The 19,734-nt window shown below is 42.1% G+C and overlaps 1 protein-coding gene and 1 pseudogene across 1 annotated transcript; one reads left to right on the forward strand and one right to left on the reverse strand.

Moving 5' to 3' along the window:
• Positions 1–327: 327 nt before the first annotated feature.
• Krtap4-6 (keratin associated protein 4-6) lies at positions 328–1,245 on the reverse strand. The gene has a single exon (NM_026834.2). The coding sequence runs from the start codon at positions 1,182–1,184 to the stop codon at positions 597–599; it is 588 nt and encodes a 195-aa protein (NP_081110.1). The 5' UTR covers positions 1,185–1,245; the 3' UTR covers positions 328–596.
• On the forward strand, positions 13,393–14,619 carry Gm11557 (predicted gene 11557; annotated as a pseudogene).

A 19,734-nucleotide genomic window follows, 5' to 3' on the forward strand; every position in this document is an offset into this window, starting at 1 on the left:
TCCATTCCCACCTGAGAACATGGGGCTGAGACCCGTTCAGTGAGTGGGTACAGACAGGAACATGTGCTCACGTCCTTCCTCTGCTTGCTCTGGGTTCCAGGTTTCAACTCTTCTGCCCAGAGTTTCTCCCTCCGCCAGGGAAAGCCCCAGTAGAGATAACCATGTGATTGCTCCAAGGAAACTCCATCCTGTATTGCAGCAGGAGCAGAGGGGACACAGAACACAGCTAAATTAATTTCTGGGATCTTTATTATTTTGAGAGGAGCTAAAAAATTGAGAGCTGAGTGCAATTAAAGGAGAAATAAGGAGACACAGTACATTTACTTTCAGATGTCTAAAATTCAGGTTTATTTGAAATATAAAAATACTTATATAAATATGACATAAACATCAATGTGGGAGTAAAATGATAGATTATTTAAAAAAAAAACCCTAGAAATTTGCTTTTATTTGAGAGAAACCTAGTTGGGGAAGAAACTGAGTGCATTTGGAGCCTAAGTCAAGATCCAACAGAGGCTTTGATTGACCTCTTGGGGTTCACCTCATTCATGGTCTATATTAAGAGTGGGGGGGTGATGAAGACTGGATGAAGGTGCTCAGCAGCAAGAACCACTAGAGCACGCTGGGCGGTAGCAGGTGGTCCTGCAGCAGGTGGTCTGGCAACAGATGGGGCGGCAGCAGCTGGAGATGCAGCACTGGGGTCTGCAGCAGCTGGACACACAGCAGCTGGGGCGGCAGCAGCTAGAAATGCAACAGCTAGGTCTGCAGCAGCTGGGGCGGCAGCAGGAAGGCCTGCAGCAGCTGGAAATGCAGCAGCTGGGGCGGCAGCAAGAAGGCCTGCAGCAGCTGGAAATACAGCAGCTGGGGCGGCAGCAGGTGGGCCTGCAGCAGCTGGAAATGCAGCAGCTGGGGCGACAGCAGGTGGGCCTGCAGCAGCTGGAAATACAGCAGGTGGGGCGGCAGCAGGTGGGCCTGCAGCAGCTGGAAATGCAGCAGCTGGGGCGGCAGCAGGTGGGCTGGCAGCACAGAGACTGGCAGCACTGGGGTCTGCAGCAGCTGGACACACAGCAGCTGGGGCGGCAGCAGGTGGTCCTACAGCAGGTGGTCTGGCAGCAGCTGGGCTGGCAGCAGCCTTGGCCACAGCTCTCCTCAGAGCAGACAGAGCCACAACAAGAGTTGGCCATGGTGTCAGAGGTGGAGGTTCTGGATGGGTTTACAAGAAGATGGGTTGGAAGGTTTGGAAGTGAGAGTCTCCCTGCCCACATCCCCTTTTATACCCTGCTGAGGGGCTGCTGTCCTCACATGCAGCATTCTTTCCTTGTTATTGTTTGTGTTAATTATTAGGTGATTATCACATTAGGCCAGCTTCTTTTCCTGATTATACTTTCAAGGTGAATTGAAAAATGTGATTTCTTTCCTGGTGTGTTGGGGCTCATAGTCAGTTCTGGCTGATGCATATCCTAAGTAGCTTTTTAAAAAAATTTCTTCCAAGAGACCTGTCACCTGACATTCTGGGTTTTAGTGTCATTTTTGAAGCACTTCTTTGCTTCCTGTAAGTAGTCACACTTTTGTATACTTATATAATTTCGTTTGGTGACCCCAGAAGATAAAGACGCTTTAGGCTGATGGCTCATGCGTAATAGGTCAGGTGAGCATGGAAAGTCTAATTGTGAAAGACCACTGGCTCAGGAACAGGAATGCATTACGATGAGTCTCTGTCCTCACAGGCTTTTGTTAGTGTGGATGTTGTTACAGACCTTAGCTCTCTAGGGATGATGGCAGTGATAAGATTGTAGAGAATCACAGTTCAGATGACATAATTTAACTGGAAGAGTGGATGTGGGTATAATGACTTATGAAGAACAAGTTAGGAATGGCAGCTGAGACAGAGTGGTATGTAACTCAGAGGCACCCATGGATATCATTAGAAACATTAGGTAATTATGTCAACCTGAAAACATACATGCAAGTAACATTATACAGACTGAGCAGATCATAGCTATATACATATGTATGTATATATGTACTCATTTACTCATACAACATACATGTAACAACAAAAATGACAAAAAGAGGCCATGAATTTGAAAAGGAGAAGGGGTTGGTATACGAGAGGGTTGGAGGGTAGAAAGAGAATGGAGGATTCTGTACTAATACTATAATCTCAAAAAATTAAAGGAAATAATTTTAAAACAGAAAACAGGATCTTAATAGTAAATAGGCAAGGGATGGAATGAGGTGTTGCACTAGAAAGTGCTTCTTTCCTTCCTCGAGAATGCAGGCCTGGCATAGTACCGATATCTGCATCACATCAACTCTAAAATGGGCCAGTTCTCCAAGTTAAAAGACCACGGCTGGTATATGCAACAATAACTTCCTCACTTCTTTATTATGCACACATTCAGGGGAATAACACACGTGCGTTTGGATGCTGTTAGATAGTAGATCAGAGATGACCCAGACAACTTGGTATGGGTATGTCAACAAGGTGCCCATTAGAATCTGTCAGTGACGGTCAGAAAACAAGTGTGTCTTCTCCATGTTTCACTCATGGTCTGCCTACTGTGTCAATAGGTGTTCCTGAAGGTTATACATGTGAAACATTCAGTTCATACATGTGAAATCCAGCAACTTCTTTCCTCGAGCCATGAACTAAACACTATACAATACAAAAGTCACACGAATCCATTGCAACCACCTAATCCTCATCATGATACTGTAAGCAAGGTAGAAAATAAATAATCACACACTAAAGCTACTTATAAAGGTATGGAAATAGAGGGACTGCTAATCTGTTCTATGTCTCTGTATGTGAAGACCCATGGAAAATGGCTGCAGATAGACAGCAGTGGATGACCATGTAGCCTACCAAGAGAAGTTGGTGGGATGGTGCAGTGTGGCTTAGAACAAATTCTTGGTGTCTAGACTAAGAGCTAGAAATTGGACTGGCAGTTCAACTTCTTAAAATACCCAAGCAAGGAGAAGGAGGAGGATATCCACTGCAGACATATACATTTACTGACTCACCTCAGTGTTGTTAAATCTCCTCTCCATCACAACAAATTTCAGTGATATATAAACCTCTGGACACCTACAGAACTCAATATTGTCTCATGATATTAACGACATCATTTTAGTCAGGACTAACGAACAAGAAGCTGGATATTCAAGACATCTCCGTAAGACATATGTGTTTCAGGAGAGGTAGGGAAATCAGACAAAGATTTTGGAGCATTCTCTGTTAAATATACTCTATACAAGCGAGAGACTAATGGGGAACCTCTAGACCAGTGCAACCGCTTGAGAACTTTAACAGACTGATTGTTTCATGTTCTGCCAGTGAAAGAGCCTGCCCCTCAAACTTGCAGTGTCTTAGTGTTCTTAGACCCAAACCTTGGAACTGGCACATGGAATCCTGAATAACCACACCTAAGAGAACAATGGCTGTGGAACACTGAAAACATGGATGCAGGCACGGGATCCACTGTTCTATTGTATTCCACACTATATCATCAAAATACAAATGAGAAATTAGCATGATGCCACCACCACAGAATCTAAATATGGGAAATGACTGCATCAAAGGATGAGCTAAATTACCCAGACACACTCTCAGTGATCATTTGGGAAGATGTGTTCTTGATGTAAATTCAGGCTCTGTATATATCGGAGTTGTTTTTCCATAGGTGAGGGAACTCCAAGAGAGAGAGAGACATCCATGCTTCCTTAGATTGAAAGCTACCATTGCTACCATCCTTCTAGACTTCAAATGTCAGTGGACAATCCTGGAAGTTGAGAGTTGGAACAGCACTGGGCAGTAGAAGTGAGAGGAACACATTAAGCATTAAATGACACATTGTGGCACTCTAGAAGTTCTTAGGTAGAGATATGCTGACTGTATATAAACAATCCAGTAAGAACAGATAAATCAAGACTTTGGAAGTTTTCAGATTTGAGCTTCCCTTCCTGTAATAAAATAATGAGAAAAAAAAAACCCAACAGAAGAGAACATTTATTCTGAGACAGTCAATCATAGTGAAGCAGGAGGAAATTGAAGAAGCTGGTCAAGTCTATAGTGTGCAAGCAGAGAGCAATTGAATGCTAGTGTCCAGCTTTTCAGGACCCCATACAATCAATGGTTCTGGCCAGAGGAAACAGAATTTACTCAAAACTAAAATAAAACTATCAAATCTAGCTACACTGCTTCAGATATTATGTCCAAAGAAATAAAAAAAAAATAGAATACAAGAGGGACTTCTATACATCCATGTACTCTGTAGGACTACTCACTGGCAATAATGGAGACAGACTAAATGGATCCCATGAATGCATGGATATACATGTTGAAACCTTTATACAGTGGAGAATTATTTACATATTAAGAAAACAGCAAAGCTATTTATCATACTAGTTGTAAGAAAGTGGATTAAGGAGAAAAGTTGTCACGTTAAGCAAAATCAGCCAAAGTCAGAAATACACATATCAAAGTTTTGTCAGATATGTGTCACATACACACATTGCCACATACTTGCACCACACACACACACAAACACACACACACCCCATACACAGAAAAAGAAAGAGTTGAGAAATGAGAAGGAAATATATGAAAGTAGAGAAGAGGAACTAACCAAGCAGAAGGGAGACAGGTGTAGGTAATATATGGGATAAATGCAAAATGTCATCCACACAATGTATGTATCACATATGTGATGCTAATTTGCATAATATGAACAGACAGTACCAACATTATTGAAAGTTACATCACGAAGATATTGATGACACCAAAAATAACCAACGTTTTGCAGAAAGTAGAACAAAAACACAAGAGCATGTGCTACAAACTTACCATCCAGTGTGAGGAGCGGGTGTGGCGGCAGTCCCAAAGGCGCCAGGGACTGCAGCTAAGTCATATGACTTGCACCTGACTTCCTCATATAAGCCACAAACTTCTTGAGAGCTGCGCAGGTGTACCAGGATACCGGCGAATCCATTTTGATGGAGATATGCCCCTGCTGCCCTGATTAGCTGAAGCTGCGTGCCTGGTGAGGTGGCGTGGCCTGCTGTGCGTGGATGGGAACTGAGAGTATAAAAGAGTGAGAGGCCCAGGGTTCGGGGGAGATATAAACAAGAAGAAACAGGACTGAATAAACTGCTGTTAGAAGGACTGGTGGTCTTGTCATTCTTGCTGGTCGAGAGTGGACGCGACAATCCAGGGGACAGCAAATGCAAGATGAATAGCTATCACCTGGCAATCCCCTTATAGTCTGGAAGATATGTTCAATGGCAGCAATATTAAAGTTAAGGCCGTGAGTGTCTGAGAAATGTATGGCCACAGGAGTAGACATGATACTGAAGGTTGTAGTAAATATGTTCCATGCAGGAATAGTTGGAGAACATGTTGTGAGGACTAGAGCGTTATTAAGGTCAGGGAGGGAAGCCAGCAGAAAGTGCTATAATGATGTGAGCTGCTTTGGAGGCATCAGGATTACAAGCAACTCATTTCCTCTGGGATACTGGGAGGATACTTTTGCATTCAAGGACAAAGGATCAAGAACATGTATGTGCTGACCCTCTCACTGTGTGGGAACTCTGCCCTGGAGTTTCTCTCTTTTAGTTAAGCTTCATCCTCAGTCAAAGAGAATCCTTAGGGAGTGAGTTTCATGCCTGCAGACCATGAAACCACCTCTCTGTACTAGGGGGAAGAGGTAGAAGCTACAAAGCTGATGTTTCCGAAGTCAACTGCTGGAGTCTGCTCACTGCGTAAAGAGTTTCGAAATAAAAACATCGAACAACAATTTGAGCAGAAGACACGATGGCTTGTTACTCATATACTTGAGAATTCACATTTACTTGTGAATGTCAAATATTTTAGTACCGAAAACATGGCAAGGAGCAAATTGGTTCCATGAGCATGCAGGGATGTTACAAAAATTCCAGAGGAGATTGACACTCGTGTACACTTTAGAGACAGTAAGCAGGAGGCGTGGAGGCAGCATAATTGACGTCCCAATTAATGTCAATCATCTCAGACGCTTTAGAGCAGGCCTTGAAGTATTCCTCTCACAGGTGGTCTATGTCAGGAACATTGGTTGATGAAGAGCAGAAGCCCTTGGGTGAGATACCCAGCAGCTGAAACCACAAGAACGAAAGCTTCTTGTGGGCAGCATGTGCTCTGACAGTAGTCATGGTCAAAGCATGAGTTGCTGCAGGAATTGACCTTGGTTTTATAGGTTGGAGGTTCTAGATTGGCTTTAACGAAGATGGCTTTGGGATGTTTGGGAATCTCCCTGACCACATCTACTTTATACTCTGCTGAGGGGCTGCTGTCTTCACACGCAGCATTCTTCCCTTGTTATTGTTTCTGTTGACAAGTTGTCAAATTCGACAATTTTCTTTTCTAGTTTAAATATTCTAGATAGGTAGGTAAAATGAATATCCTATTAAGATTAATAGTGAATGAACAATGTCCCAAGTACCTGTCCAGTGTAAATTTCCTCTCAGAATGCTCAACAGGCATGCTGTGTTGTTACAAAAAATTCTCAGTATTTTTTTTTTCTTCTCTAGCATTCTTTCAGGCAATCACCAACTGAACCTACAGACCACCCAATTCATGTGTGATTGTTCCCATTCTCTGGAACTCTAGATCCATTAGATAGGGCATTCTGATATGAACTCACAAGGGACCTGTACTCATATGTGCATATACCTTAACACTGACATATACACGAATGAAAATTCCATGGGATACCAAAACATCAAAAGCTACCTCAAGTGACAAAACCCCATGAACAAGGACACACATCAAAGTCATTTCAAACATTCAAATCTATTTAAAGAACCATAATGTGTGATGGTAGTCTTCATATGTATCCTGAGTAGATATTTTTCTCTGTACTCTCACACTAGTCATTGGATGATCAGAGGAACGGCTGATATATGTTGTTGAAAGGTTTTTATTTTCATTGTGATGAATGTTTCTGACACCAGTATTTCTAATTGAACATTCAAGGTAGTGTAAAGAAGTTGTGGTAACACTGTTGTGTATACATCTCAAGATAGAAATATTGTGCAGAAATATTATGTGGTGGTGCTCACCTTTAATCCCAGCACTCAGGAGGCAGAGGCAGGCGGATTTCTGAGTTCGAGGCCAGCCTGGTCTACAGAGTGAGTTCCAGGACAGCCAGGGCTACACAGAAAAACCCTGTCTTGAAAAGCCTAAAACAAACAAACAAACAAACAAACACCAAAACACCCCCCCAAAATGATAGAAAAATTGCCAGTGATCTTTCACCACATGGGTAGACAGAAAATTCAGAGGTGCCAACTAAATGTGGGGCCCTCTAAACAATAAAAACAATGATTTGAATGAGCATAAAATAAAATGAAGATCATTGCATTATAGAATTTTCATTCTTGGGAGTATATACAGGATTGAGGTTTGGAAGACCAGCACCAACACCATAGTGTAAACTGAGGAGGACCAGGGATAGAGTTTCCCATTCGGGTCAGTGCTCATAGAAACCCATAGAGGCCCCTCTGATAGTGGCAGATGGTTTACCAGGACAGCACAGGTACTGCTGATGGGAGCAAACTTAATTATCTGGGGTTTGTATTCTCTGTGACTGGCAATAAATCTGAACTCTTTAACCTCTTAGGAGGATGGGGAGGAAGAAAAGAAAGAGAGAAAAATCTACACACCCACACATCCACTTAGTGAATAAAGCAAGGCAGGCTCATACAAGCTAGTTCCCACAAGCAAGATCTAACAAATATACATGCAGGCATACGTACATACAAACCTACACAATACCCAGAAATCAATTATGACAGACTAAACGCAGACAGGTTCTTTCCTTGCCCAATCACACTATGTCAGAACAATGAGAAATACAGCAATGACAAATATGAGAAGGCATATAAGTCACAAGAAGCAATCCTGGGATGAAAGCCCTGGGGCTGTGCCTCTCCATGATGTGCCCAGAAGTGCCATGCAAAACAGAGGGCAGACTTCAAGAAGCTCACTTGCCCACAGCAGTTCCTCCTGCATGAAGCCTGCCAAAGAGAGTTGATATTAAACTCTAAGGGAAAAGACCTTAGAAAGGGTTGTAGAGAGATAAGTAAGGGCTTGAGAGCAAGAAGGTTCTCCACAGGAGAGAGAAATGACAAACAGGACATCCCTGGGATCATCAGTGCTCCAAACTACTCACAAGGTGGAAGAAAGGTCATGGGGATGCGATTGGATTCAAGTAGAGGGAAGACGAGTAGGTGATCCTTCTCCTCCTCTCACAGCCTTAGTGTCAATTCCTAGTAGTTGCAGCTCTCCTCCTCAAGTTTTCCTTATGATTCAGGAGTGGCATTGAGGAATCATTGTGAGCTTGGTCCTCATGTCACCCATTCTAACAAGGAGAAGAATACAGAATAACACCTAGAGAATTAAGTATGATTCTATTCCTGAGATGAGGCCTCATTACAAAACACATAAGAAAAGACTGTTTATTTTGACTTATACTTTGGGAGGTTAGATGGCTTGTACCTCATGGCAATGGTGACAGATCAAGCCAGTTGAGCACAACTCTAGTGCCAGAGCTAAGGTGCTAAATCTAGAGACTACACAAAGAGGCAGAGAACTAACTAAGAAACTCCTGAGACTCTCAAATTCTAAAGCCTGCCTGACTTGTACACCTCTCCAAAAATGTTCTGACTACTAATCTTTCCCAGATGATTCCACCACAGGAGATCAAGTTACTCATATATAGCTATCTGTTTTTTCAAATATATTTGTACTCTCAAACAAACAAAAGTGACATTGTAAAAAAGCATGCTGCAGTTCTTTTCCTAGCGCAGAAATGATGAACCTATTTATCATATTTAGGGCCAAGTATTGACATAAAGGAGAAATGAAGATTCATGACACATGTATTTGGGTGTTGGGACCAAGGTCACATTTATTTATAGTGGGAAATCCCCAGTTTTCAAACCCATGGCACAAGTTTCAAAATATTATTGTTGATGAAGTTTCCCAAGTGCAGAGAAAGATTGGGGAATGTATAGGTTTTAGGGAAGGGAAGCAATGCATGGGAAGCATATATTATTTTAGACCAAAGCATTATCAGTTGAAGCAGATCATATGGAATGGCCTTTCTGGGTCAAGGTTACAAGTGACCTAGATGAGGTCAATTTTATGTTGTAGGGGACAAGATTGGGTGAGCATGCTCCAAAGCAAGACCTAAGAGAATAGATTGGGCAGGAACAGGTGTGTCAATGGCAGCTGTTGTTGCAGCAGGTGGTCTAGCAGCAGCCAGACTGGCAGCAGTTGGACCCACAGCAGCAGGGCTGGCAGCAGCAGGGGCGGCAGCAGGTGGTCCTGCAGCAGGTGGTCTGGCAGCAGCATGGCTGGCAGCAACATGGCTGGCAGCAGCATGGGCCACAACAACACTGCATGGTGTCAGAGGCTGGAGGGTTGGTCTGGTTTGTAAGAAGGTAGCTTGGATGCTTTGGAAGCCTCTCTGCCCAGGTGTGCTTTTATACCCTGCTGAGGGTCCACTGTCCTCATGTGCAGCATTCCTTCTTCCTGATGGGTTATGAGTAAATAAATTATCAAAAAAGGCCAGAGTTTCCTTCTGAGTCAGTATTCAAGGTGAATGCAAATCATGAGTTGCTACTCATGATGGGTGGGGAGTCAATTTCAATGGCAGCTAAAGCCTATGGGAACTACTTTGACTTGTCCTTGTTTCCAAACCAAGTGACACCTGATAATCTCGGTATTCACACTTTGTGTTTCCATTTTGGTTTGTAGGATAACTTGACTCTCTTCAGAACTGTGGGACCTCATTATTTTGATAGCTCACACTTAATGTGTCATGTTGCTACAGAGAGTATGGAGTATGGAAGTTCATTGGCATGAGGACACAGAGGCCTTTAGGAACTTGCTCTGTCCTGGATGGATGTGGGTAACGCCAGTGCCGTGCTGTGTGGTTTCCCTGGGATTATGGTTATGAGAAGAGTATATTGAAACAGAATTTAAATGTTAGACCTGTAAATTACTGGAATGCAAGCCAGCCAAAATCCAAGGAACATAGCGAGCTAGACTGGTAGACTGCTGTAATTAATCTCCTTACCTATGTGAATGTAACAAATCTATTCTTAGACACATTTATCAGTCAGTTGACTGAAGGGTGGCAAATGAAATTGCAAATGAACTCCTCTTTATCCATGGCCAATCACTGGAGGAAGTGCATTTAGAGTGTTTCCTTCTTGCAGAAATATAAACTGGACATTTTCTCTTGGAGATATGCCACCTATCTTCTATTTCCTCTGTGTGACCTGCACTTCATTGGGACTTTAACTTCAGATGACTAAGGCACATTGTCCCCACTTGCCAAATAGCCTAAGCACATGATTTATTTCAGTTCCTTGAAACAAGTATTGTCTCAAAAGTGCTGTTACTTAAAGAGAGCAGGAAAATCTGTTAGGGGATCTCAGGATTGCTCTAAAAGTGTTTTGTAAAAGATTCCAGCGTGGGGAAACTAGGACATTCCCTGTGTACTGCTGTCCCTGCCATCAGTGAACCAACACTGGCTCTCCAAAGACTTCTTTTTACCAAGACATCGGCGTTTCCATTATATAACATAATGTCTTTGGAATCATCTATATGCTTTGCTCTGAAATTTGCTAGTCAGCCTAAGCTTACAGACTCTCTACAGTATTGCATCTCAATTTTGGAATGAACTCCATACAACCAAGACACAAGCATACAAATTTGGCCCCATGCTATGTCATGGACAATGTCAAATCCTGCATTCCAATCCATGGTGATTCAACAGTGTGTTGTCATGTAGTCTTGAGCCTTTGGGAAAGGAAGGATAAGAAGGGTTATGTTTTGGTGATGGAGGATGGTCTGAACCAATTCAAGTTGATGCTTATCTCCCTGATGACCCAAAGCCTCCTCACAGAATCAAAGTCTGGCTCTTAAAAGTGCCTTAAGTCTCATTCAATCTCTTTAGAGCATCCCATCAGAAATCTCTGGACGTCTATATCAAAGTGGGTACCTAAGGTTTTCAAAGTGAGGGGAAATTCTGAGCTAGTGCTCAATTATTCCAGAATCGGAATAAATTTGTGAGTTCATGGTTGTCCTATATTGTACCTGGGGAATCCCTTCTGGTATTTCCCATATGAACACTGAGTAGATAATTTCCTTGCTATCCTCACACCAGGTATTGGATGATCACAGAGACAATCTTTAAAATATGAGGATAAATTTTTCCATTGGTCTCTGACATATAATGTTGAATTGGTTTATATTTTCATTCAATTAATACATCTGACCATAGTACTCATAGTAAAATGTATAAGGAAGGAAAACAATTTTCTGGAATACCTTTGTACATACAATTGAAGACAAAGCCAGCCAGTGATCTTTATCCATATTAGTTGGCAGAAAATTCAAAGTTGTCAGTAAGTATAGAGCTCTTTGAACCTCACAAATTATGTTTGAATGGCCATGATAATGATATGAGGATCATGACAACATGGACTTTGGTATCTGTAGAAGTACAGAAAGGACCTAGGTCAGAATGGCCTGCTCAAAGAGCACAGGAAGAACTAAGAAGAAACCAGTTTGGAGTAAGTGGTTTGGGCCACTGCAGAGAGCAACCTATGTGTTCTCCTCTAATAGTGTCAGGTGATTATGGGGACAGTGCTGGTAATGTTGACACGAACAACCTTAATATCTGGGGTTGGTGCTCTCTCTGACTGTCAATAAGCTCTGAACTCCTTAAAGTCTTTCTTAAATACTAAGAAGAAAAGAAGGAGAGAAAATCCATACACTCACAAACACAAACACAAACACAAACACAAACACAAACTGGATGAAGCAATGCACTCTCATAGAAGCTCCCATGAACAAGCTCCAAGAACTTCACTTATAGGCATGCATACAATACATACATACATACACACATACACACATGCATATATACATACATGCATACATACATTTATGTAGGTATATAAATACAATTGTATATAGAAATATAGAAACATAAATAAGCAGACAGAGCAGTAGGCTTATAGACATTCATACAGTGGGTGGCTAGATGGATGTTTTATTGACCAAGCTCTTATTATTTTATATACATATAAGTACATGCATTTAGTGGATAAAGCAAAGTTATAGTGAGCATGACCTACCAACTTTATTTTTCTCTTAGCTTATTTATACTTCCTAAGACACAGTTCTCTACATACTAAGAAGCATTACCTCCTTCAAAAAGAGGTAAAATTATTACTGCATAAGTTTTGATTATGTGTTTTTCAATTAAATTCCTACCTAAATAAATAGTTTTTAGGTATCTTTCATTCTATAAGTTCAGTATGAGTTCAAAGCAGTAGTTTTATCTATCTTTTATTCTATATGCTCATCATTATGATTCTAAAGCAATAGATATATCTATGTTTTGGTCCTTATACTAATTATAAGTTGAAAATAATAATTTTTATGTTGTAGGTTAACAAAATTCTTACTAAGAAACAGGTAGTCTATCATATATCTCATTTTTGAAGTCTAGAAATCACCCATTTCTCTTCTAAACTCATAACAGAATCACTCACTCCTTCTTCTTGACCCTTGTTACCATGGTGTACATGGGAATCTGCGGCCTCATCCGTGGACCTAACCTTGAATGAGTGTTTTCCTTGATCATTCATTTTCACCAGGCTATTTTTCTTTTTAATGCAATTCATGTATTGGAACACATGAAAGTTCAGTGAACCCTAGTTAAAAAACTATGCAATCTTTACTATATTGCAGGAGGATGTACATTTTATTTTAGATTTTGACCTAAAAAGTTCTCTCAACTATCTGAAATCATAAAATCATTTGAATCAAATAAGGAATTATGTAATATCATGATGAGGGACTATAAAATTAGCATGTCTTACAACCAGCATTATTTCACAAAATTTAAAATTCTTATTGATCTGTAGGAAGGAAGATTGTCCAATAGGGTGGACCAATACCCAGGGATCAACCATAAAAGAGTAATGCCAGAAAGCATCTTTCATTGCCCAAGCACACCATGTCAGAAAAATGAGGGATACAGCAATAATGAACATGAGAACACAGGTCAGGAGCAAGAAGCAGTCCCAGGACAAGAGCTCTAGGCTGTGCCTATCTAACAGATGCCCATCACAGGCTCAAAAAATGGTGGATAGTGTCCAAGAAGGTCATTTTCCCACTGGTGTTCCTCCTGCATGGAGTCTGCCACTTAGGGTTGATATCAAATCTGCTACGGAGGGAAAAGAACTTGGAAGGTATTGTAGAAAGATAAATAAGGGGCTCTCTGCTCCTCCCTGTTCCAGAGACAGCCACATCTTCTTGTGCAGTGCCAGCCTCGTCCCATAGACAAAATGGTGAAGGTCGGTGTGAACAGATTTGGCCCTATTGGGCGCCTGGTCACCGGGGCTGCCTTCTGCTCTCCACATGGCAAAGTGGAAATTGTTGCCATCAACGACCCCTTCATTGACCTCAACTACATGGTCTAAATGTTCCAGTATGACTCCACCCATGGCAAATTCAACGGCACAGTCAAGGCTGAGAATGGGAAGCTTGTCATCAACGGGAAGCCCATCACCATCTTCCAGGAGTGAGACCCCGCTAACATCAAGTGGGGTGAGGCCGGTGCTGTGTATGTCGTAGAGTCTACTGGTGTCTTCACCACCATGGAGAAGGCCGGGGCCCACTTGAAGGGTGGAGCCAAAAGGGTCATCATCTCCGCCCCTTCTGCTGATGCCCCCATGTTTGTGATGGGTATGAACCATGATAAATATGACAACTCACTCAAGATTGTCAGCAATGCATCCTGCACCACCAACTGCTTAGCCCCCCTGGTCAAGGTCATCCATGACAACTTTGGCATTGTGGAAGGGCTCATGACCATGGTCCATGCCATCACTGCCACCCAGAAGACTGTGGATGGCCCCTCTGGAAAGCTGTGGCATGATGGTCGTGGGGCTGCCCAGAACATCATCCCTGCATCCACTGGTGCTGCCAAGGCTGTGGGCAAGATCATCCCAGAGCTGAACGGGAAGCTCACTGGCATGGCCTTCTGTGTTCCTACCCCTAGTGTGTCCGTCATGGATCCTACGTGCCGCCTGGAGAAACCTGCCAAGTATGATGATATCAAGAAGGTGGTGAAGCAGGCATCTGAGAGCCCACTGAAGGGCATATTGGGCTACACTGAAGACCAGGTTGTCTCCTGCGACTTCAACAGCAACTCCCACTCTTCCACCTTCGATGCCGGGGCTGGCATTGCTCCCAATGACAACTTTGTCAAGCTCATTTCCTGGTGTGACGATGAATATGGCTACAGCAACAGGGTGGTGGGCCTCACGGCCTACATGGCCTCCAAGGAGTAAGAAACCCTGGACCACCCACCCCAGCAAGGACACTGAGAGCAAGAGAGAGGCCCTCGGTTGCTGATGAGTCCCTATCCCAACCCGGCCCCCAACACTGAGCATCTCCCTCACAATTTCCATCCCAGACCCCCATTATAACAGGAGGGGCCTAGGGAGCCCTCCCTACCCTCTTGAATACCATCAATAAAGTTTGCTGCACCCCCCCAAGAAAGAAAGAAAGAAAGAAAGAAAGAAAGAAAGAAAGAAAGAAAGAAAGAAAGAAAGAAAGAAAGAAAGAAAAATAAGGTCTTGAGAGCAAGAAGGTTCTCTATAGGAGAGGGAAATGACAAAGAGGATATCCCTGACCTGGGTTCAGCAGTGCTCCAAGGAACTTGCAATTTTGAGGAAAGTGTATGTGGACAAGATTGCTTTCAAGTAGAGGGAAGAATAGATACTCCCTCTCTCAGCTTGAATTTCACTTCCTAGTAGTTGCATCTCTACCATGAAGTGTTCCTCTATTATCCAGGAATGTCATTGAGGAATTATTGTGTACCTGGTCCTCATGTTACCCACTGCCTCAAGAAGAACTGAGGAGAAATATCTGGGGACTCGTTCCCTGTACTCTTCCTGACTTGAGGCGTCATAATCAAAGCATCTAAGAAAAGAGCGTGTTTAATGTGACTTTCACTTTGGGGTGATTGGATGGCTTGTACTTCAAGGTAGAGGCAATGGATGCAGACAGCTGAGCATAGATAGGCTGCAAGAGTTGAGGCCAAATATGTGGAGCTACCACAATAAAACAAGTGAGCCAACTGAGAACTTCTGGTCCTCTGAAACAACACTAAAGCCTACCCTACTTGTACACCACTCCAAAAATGTTCTGACTCCAAATCCTCCCCAGATGTTTCCACAAGAGGAGAACAAGTTACTGTTGTATATCTATCTGTTTATTGAAATAAGTTTGTACTCTCATACAAACAGAAGTGGCTTTGTCACAAAGGTTGCTGCTGTTCTTTTTATTATACAGAGATCATACAACTAGTTCATAAAGTTTAGAGCAAGTATCGACATAAAGAAGAAATGAAGATTCATGACACATGTAGTTGGATGTAGGTGCCAAGGTCACGTTTATTTATAGAGGGGGAAGTCCCCAGTTTTCAAAGCCATGCCAAAAGTCCCAAGGTTTTACTGGTTCCAGATGAGAGTTTCCCAAGTGCAGAGAAAGGTTGCAGAATGTGTATGTTTCAGAGAAAGGAATGAAGGTGTAGTGCAACATATTTTTTTTTGGACCCAAGAATTACCTGTTGGAGCATAGCCTATGGAATGGCCTTTCTGGGTTTGGGTATAAGTGACATTCATGAGGTCTATTTGTTTGGTACTGTAGAGGACAAGATTGAGTGAGCATACTCCAGAGCAAACCCTATAAGAAGAGGTTTGGTAGGAGCAGGTGTGTCAATGGCAGCTGTTGTTGCAGCAGGTGGTCTAACAGCAGCCAGACTGGCAGCAGTTGGACCCACAGCAGCAGGGCTGGCAGCAGCAGGGGCAGCAGCAGGTGGTCCTGCAGCAGGTGGTCTGGCAGCAGCATGGCTGGCAACAGCATGGGCCACAACAACACTGCATGGTGTCAGAGGCTGGCGGGTGGGTCTGGTTTGTAAGAAGGTGGCTTGGATGCTTTGGAAGCCTCTCTGCTCAGGTGTGCTTTTATACCCTGCCGAAGGTCCTGCTGTCCTCATGTGCAGCATTCCTTCCTCTTGATGGATTTCAGGAAAATAACTTATCATTAGAGGCCAGATTCTCCTCCTGGGCCAGTAGTCAAGGTGAACACAAATCATGGGTTACTACTCATGATGGGTGAGGAATCCATTTCAATTGTGGCTGATGCATATGGCAAGTAATTTGTCGTACATTTGCTTCCATGGGAAGTGACACCTGATGTTCTTAGTATTCATATCCCATGTTTGCATGTTGGTTTGTGGCATAACATGCCTCCCTTTAGAAGTGTCAGACCACATTAGTCTGATGGCTCACACATAATGGGTCATATAGGTCCCGATAGAATGATTATGAAATCCATTGGCATGAGGACACAGACTCCTTTAGGAACTTAACCTGTCCTAGATGGATGTGGGCAACGCCAAGGCTTTTCTGTTTAGCTTTGCTTAGATTATATTTATGAGAAGCATATTGAAGCAGAATTTATATGTCAGAACTGTTCATTACTGTAACTCATCCCAACCAAAATCTAAGGAATATGTTCAGCTACAGTGGGCAAGTACCTTCTTTCATCTCCTCACCTATGTGAGTGACACAATCTGGTCTTGGACCCATTATCAGTCGGTTGAATGAAGGGTCATGAATGAAATTGCAAACTATCTCCTTACTCCTGGTCAATCTTTGGAGGGAATATATCAACAGTGTTTCCTTTTTGTAGAATTAGAGACTGGATGTGTCCTCCTGGAGATGTGCCACTTATATTCTAGTTCCTATGGTTAAGCTACATTTGCTGACCCTAACTTCAGGTAACTAAGGAACATTGTCTCTGTTTGACTAATGACACAAAGCACATGATTTATTTCCGTTATCTTATACAAGATGCTTGAGTGTTGTACATACATACAAACAAATATATATATGTGTGTATACACACACACACATAAACAGATAGACAGAGCAGCAGACTTACAGACATTCACACATTGGGTGGATAGAGCAAAGCTTTAGTGACCAAGATCTTACCAATATACATATATATGCTGTTGGTGAATAAAGCAAAGATGTATCTAGCATGCCCTACAAACTTTATTCTTTCTCTTAGCCTATTCAGACTGCCTAAGAGAAAGTTTTCTACATACTAAGAAGTATTTCCTCATTGGCAAAAGAGGTAAAATTGTTACACAGGAGGGAGGTGCAACACAATCTTTGGTTACATGTTTTTGTACTAAGACTCCTACCTAATTGGTTTTTATGTATCTTTTATTTTGCAAGTTCAGTATGAGTTCAAAGCAGTAATTTTATCTATCTTTTATTGCATATGCTCATTATGAGTCCAAAGCAATAGTTTTATCTATCTTTTGTTCCTTGTATTAATTATAAGTTGAAAGCAAATATTTTATGTTTTAGGTTAACAAAGTTCTTACCAAAAGACAGGTCACCTATCATACATCTTAATTTTGAAGTCTAGCAAACCACTCATTTTCTGTTCTTACACTCATAACAGCATTATCCATTCTTTCTTCATGTTCCTTGTTATCATGGTGCATAGGGGAATCTGTGTCCTCATCCTTGGGCCTAACCTCAAATGAATTATTTTCTTGATCATTTATTTTTACCAAGGCTATTTTTCTTTTTTATGCAATTTGTGTGTTGGAAAGCATAAAAGTTCACTGTATTCTAGTTTCAATCTGTGTAATCTTAACTGTTTTGCAGGAAAGGGCACATTTTATTTTAGATTTTAACCTAAAATATCCTCTCAAATATCTAAAGTCTTAAAATCATTGCAATCAAATCAAGAATTATGTAATGTCATTATGAGAGTCTGTAAAATTAGCAATTCTTTCAACTAGCATTATTTCAAGAAATGCCATCTTTGTGTTAATTTTCAGGAAGTTTGCCCAATAGGGTGAACGAATACCCAGGAATTGATCTTAAAAGACTAAAGCCAGAAAGTGTATTTCATTGCCTAATCACACCATGTCAGAAGAATGAGGAATAGAGCAATAAAGAACATGAGAATGAGCATGAACAACAAGAAGCAGTCCCAGGACAAGAGCCCTGGGGCTGTTCCTATTTTAGGTACACCCATCATAGGCATACAAAATGGTGGGTATTTTGGAAGAAGGTCACTTGCCCACTACAGGTCCTCCTGCATGTAGTCTGCCACTTAGCATTGATATCAAATCTACTATGGAGGGAAAGGAACTTGGAAAGTGTTGTATAGAGATAAATAAGGGATTGATAACAAGAAGGATCTCCACAGGAGATGGAAATGACAAAATGTACATTCCAGGGTTCAACTGGGCACCAAAGCTACTCACAAGGTGGAGGAAAGTGAATGGGGATGTAACTGTTTCTCAAATTTAGGGCAACTTGACAAAAGGAGAAATGAAGATTCGAGACACTTATGCTTGGGTGTTTGTACCTAGGTCACATTTATTTATTAAGAGATAACTTCCAGTTTACAAAATCAGAAAAAGTCATAAGGTTTCATAATTGCAAGATGAGAGATTCCCCAGTACACAGTAACATTCAGGGATGTGTAGATCTCAGTGATGTCAAACACAGTCATGGACAGAATATTTGTTGAACCAAAGCAGTATCAGTTGGATATCAGTTGGAGAAGATTCTGTGGAATGGCCATCTGGGTCTAGGGTACAAGTCACCTAAATGAGGTCTATATGATGCTATAGGGGACAAAAGTGTGTGAACATGGTCCAGAGCAAGACCTAAAAGAACAGGTTGGGCAGGAACAGGCAGGTCAAATGGCAGTTGTTGTTGCAGCAGGTGTTCTAGCAGCAGCCAGACTGGAAGCAGTTGGACTGACAGCAACATGGCTGGCAACAGCAGGATTAGCAGCAGGTAGTCTGGCAGCAGCATGGCTGGCAGCAGCATGTTCCACAACAACACTGCATGGTGTCAGAGGCTGGAAGGCCAGTCTGATTTGTAAGAAGGTGTCTTGGATGCTTTCGAAATCTCTCTGACCAGGTGTGCTTTTATATCGTGCCAGAGGGTCCACTCTCTTTACTTGCAGCATTCCTTCTTTCTGATGGATTGTGAATAAATAAATTATCAAAAGAGGTCGGACTCTTCTCTTGAGTCAGTATTCAAGGAGAATGCAACTCATAGGTTGCTTCTCTTGAAGGGCAAGTAAATCAGTTTCAATGGTGCCTAAAGTCTAAGTACTTTGGCTTGTTTTTGCTTCCACTGGAGGCGACACCTGATGTTCTCAGTATTCACAACCCATGTTTCCAACTTCCTTTGTGGCATAACTTGTCTCCCTATACTAGTATAAGGTCCATTAGTCTGATGGCTCACATGTAATGGGTCAGGTAGGTACAGAGAGTGTAAATGTCAAAGGTCATTGGTATGAGGTCACAGAGGTCTTGAGGAATTTTCCCAGTCCTGTTTGTCTATGGGTAATGTCATTGCTGTTCTATATAGCTTTGCTGGAATGATGGTTATGTGAAGAGTATACTGAAACAGAATCCATGTGATCTCTGTTAACTACAGGAACTCATCCCAACCAAAGCACAAATAATGTGACAGGGTAGATTAAAGGACTACAGTCCTTTTTCTCCTTACCTATGTGAATGACATACAGTGTGCTCTTAGGTCTGATTG

Source organism: Mus musculus, chromosome 11 (assembly GCF_000001635.26).
Source record: "Mus musculus strain C57BL/6J chromosome 11, GRCm38.p6 C57BL/6J".
NCBI lineage: Eukaryota > Metazoa > Chordata > Mammalia > Rodentia > Muridae > Mus > Mus musculus.

Excerpts from the sequence above, each read along its gene's own strand:
- Krtap4-6 (NM_026834.2), bottom strand. The coding sequence starts at position 1,184 with ATGGCCAACTCTTGTTGTGGCTCTGTCTGCTCTGAGGAGAGCTGTGGC.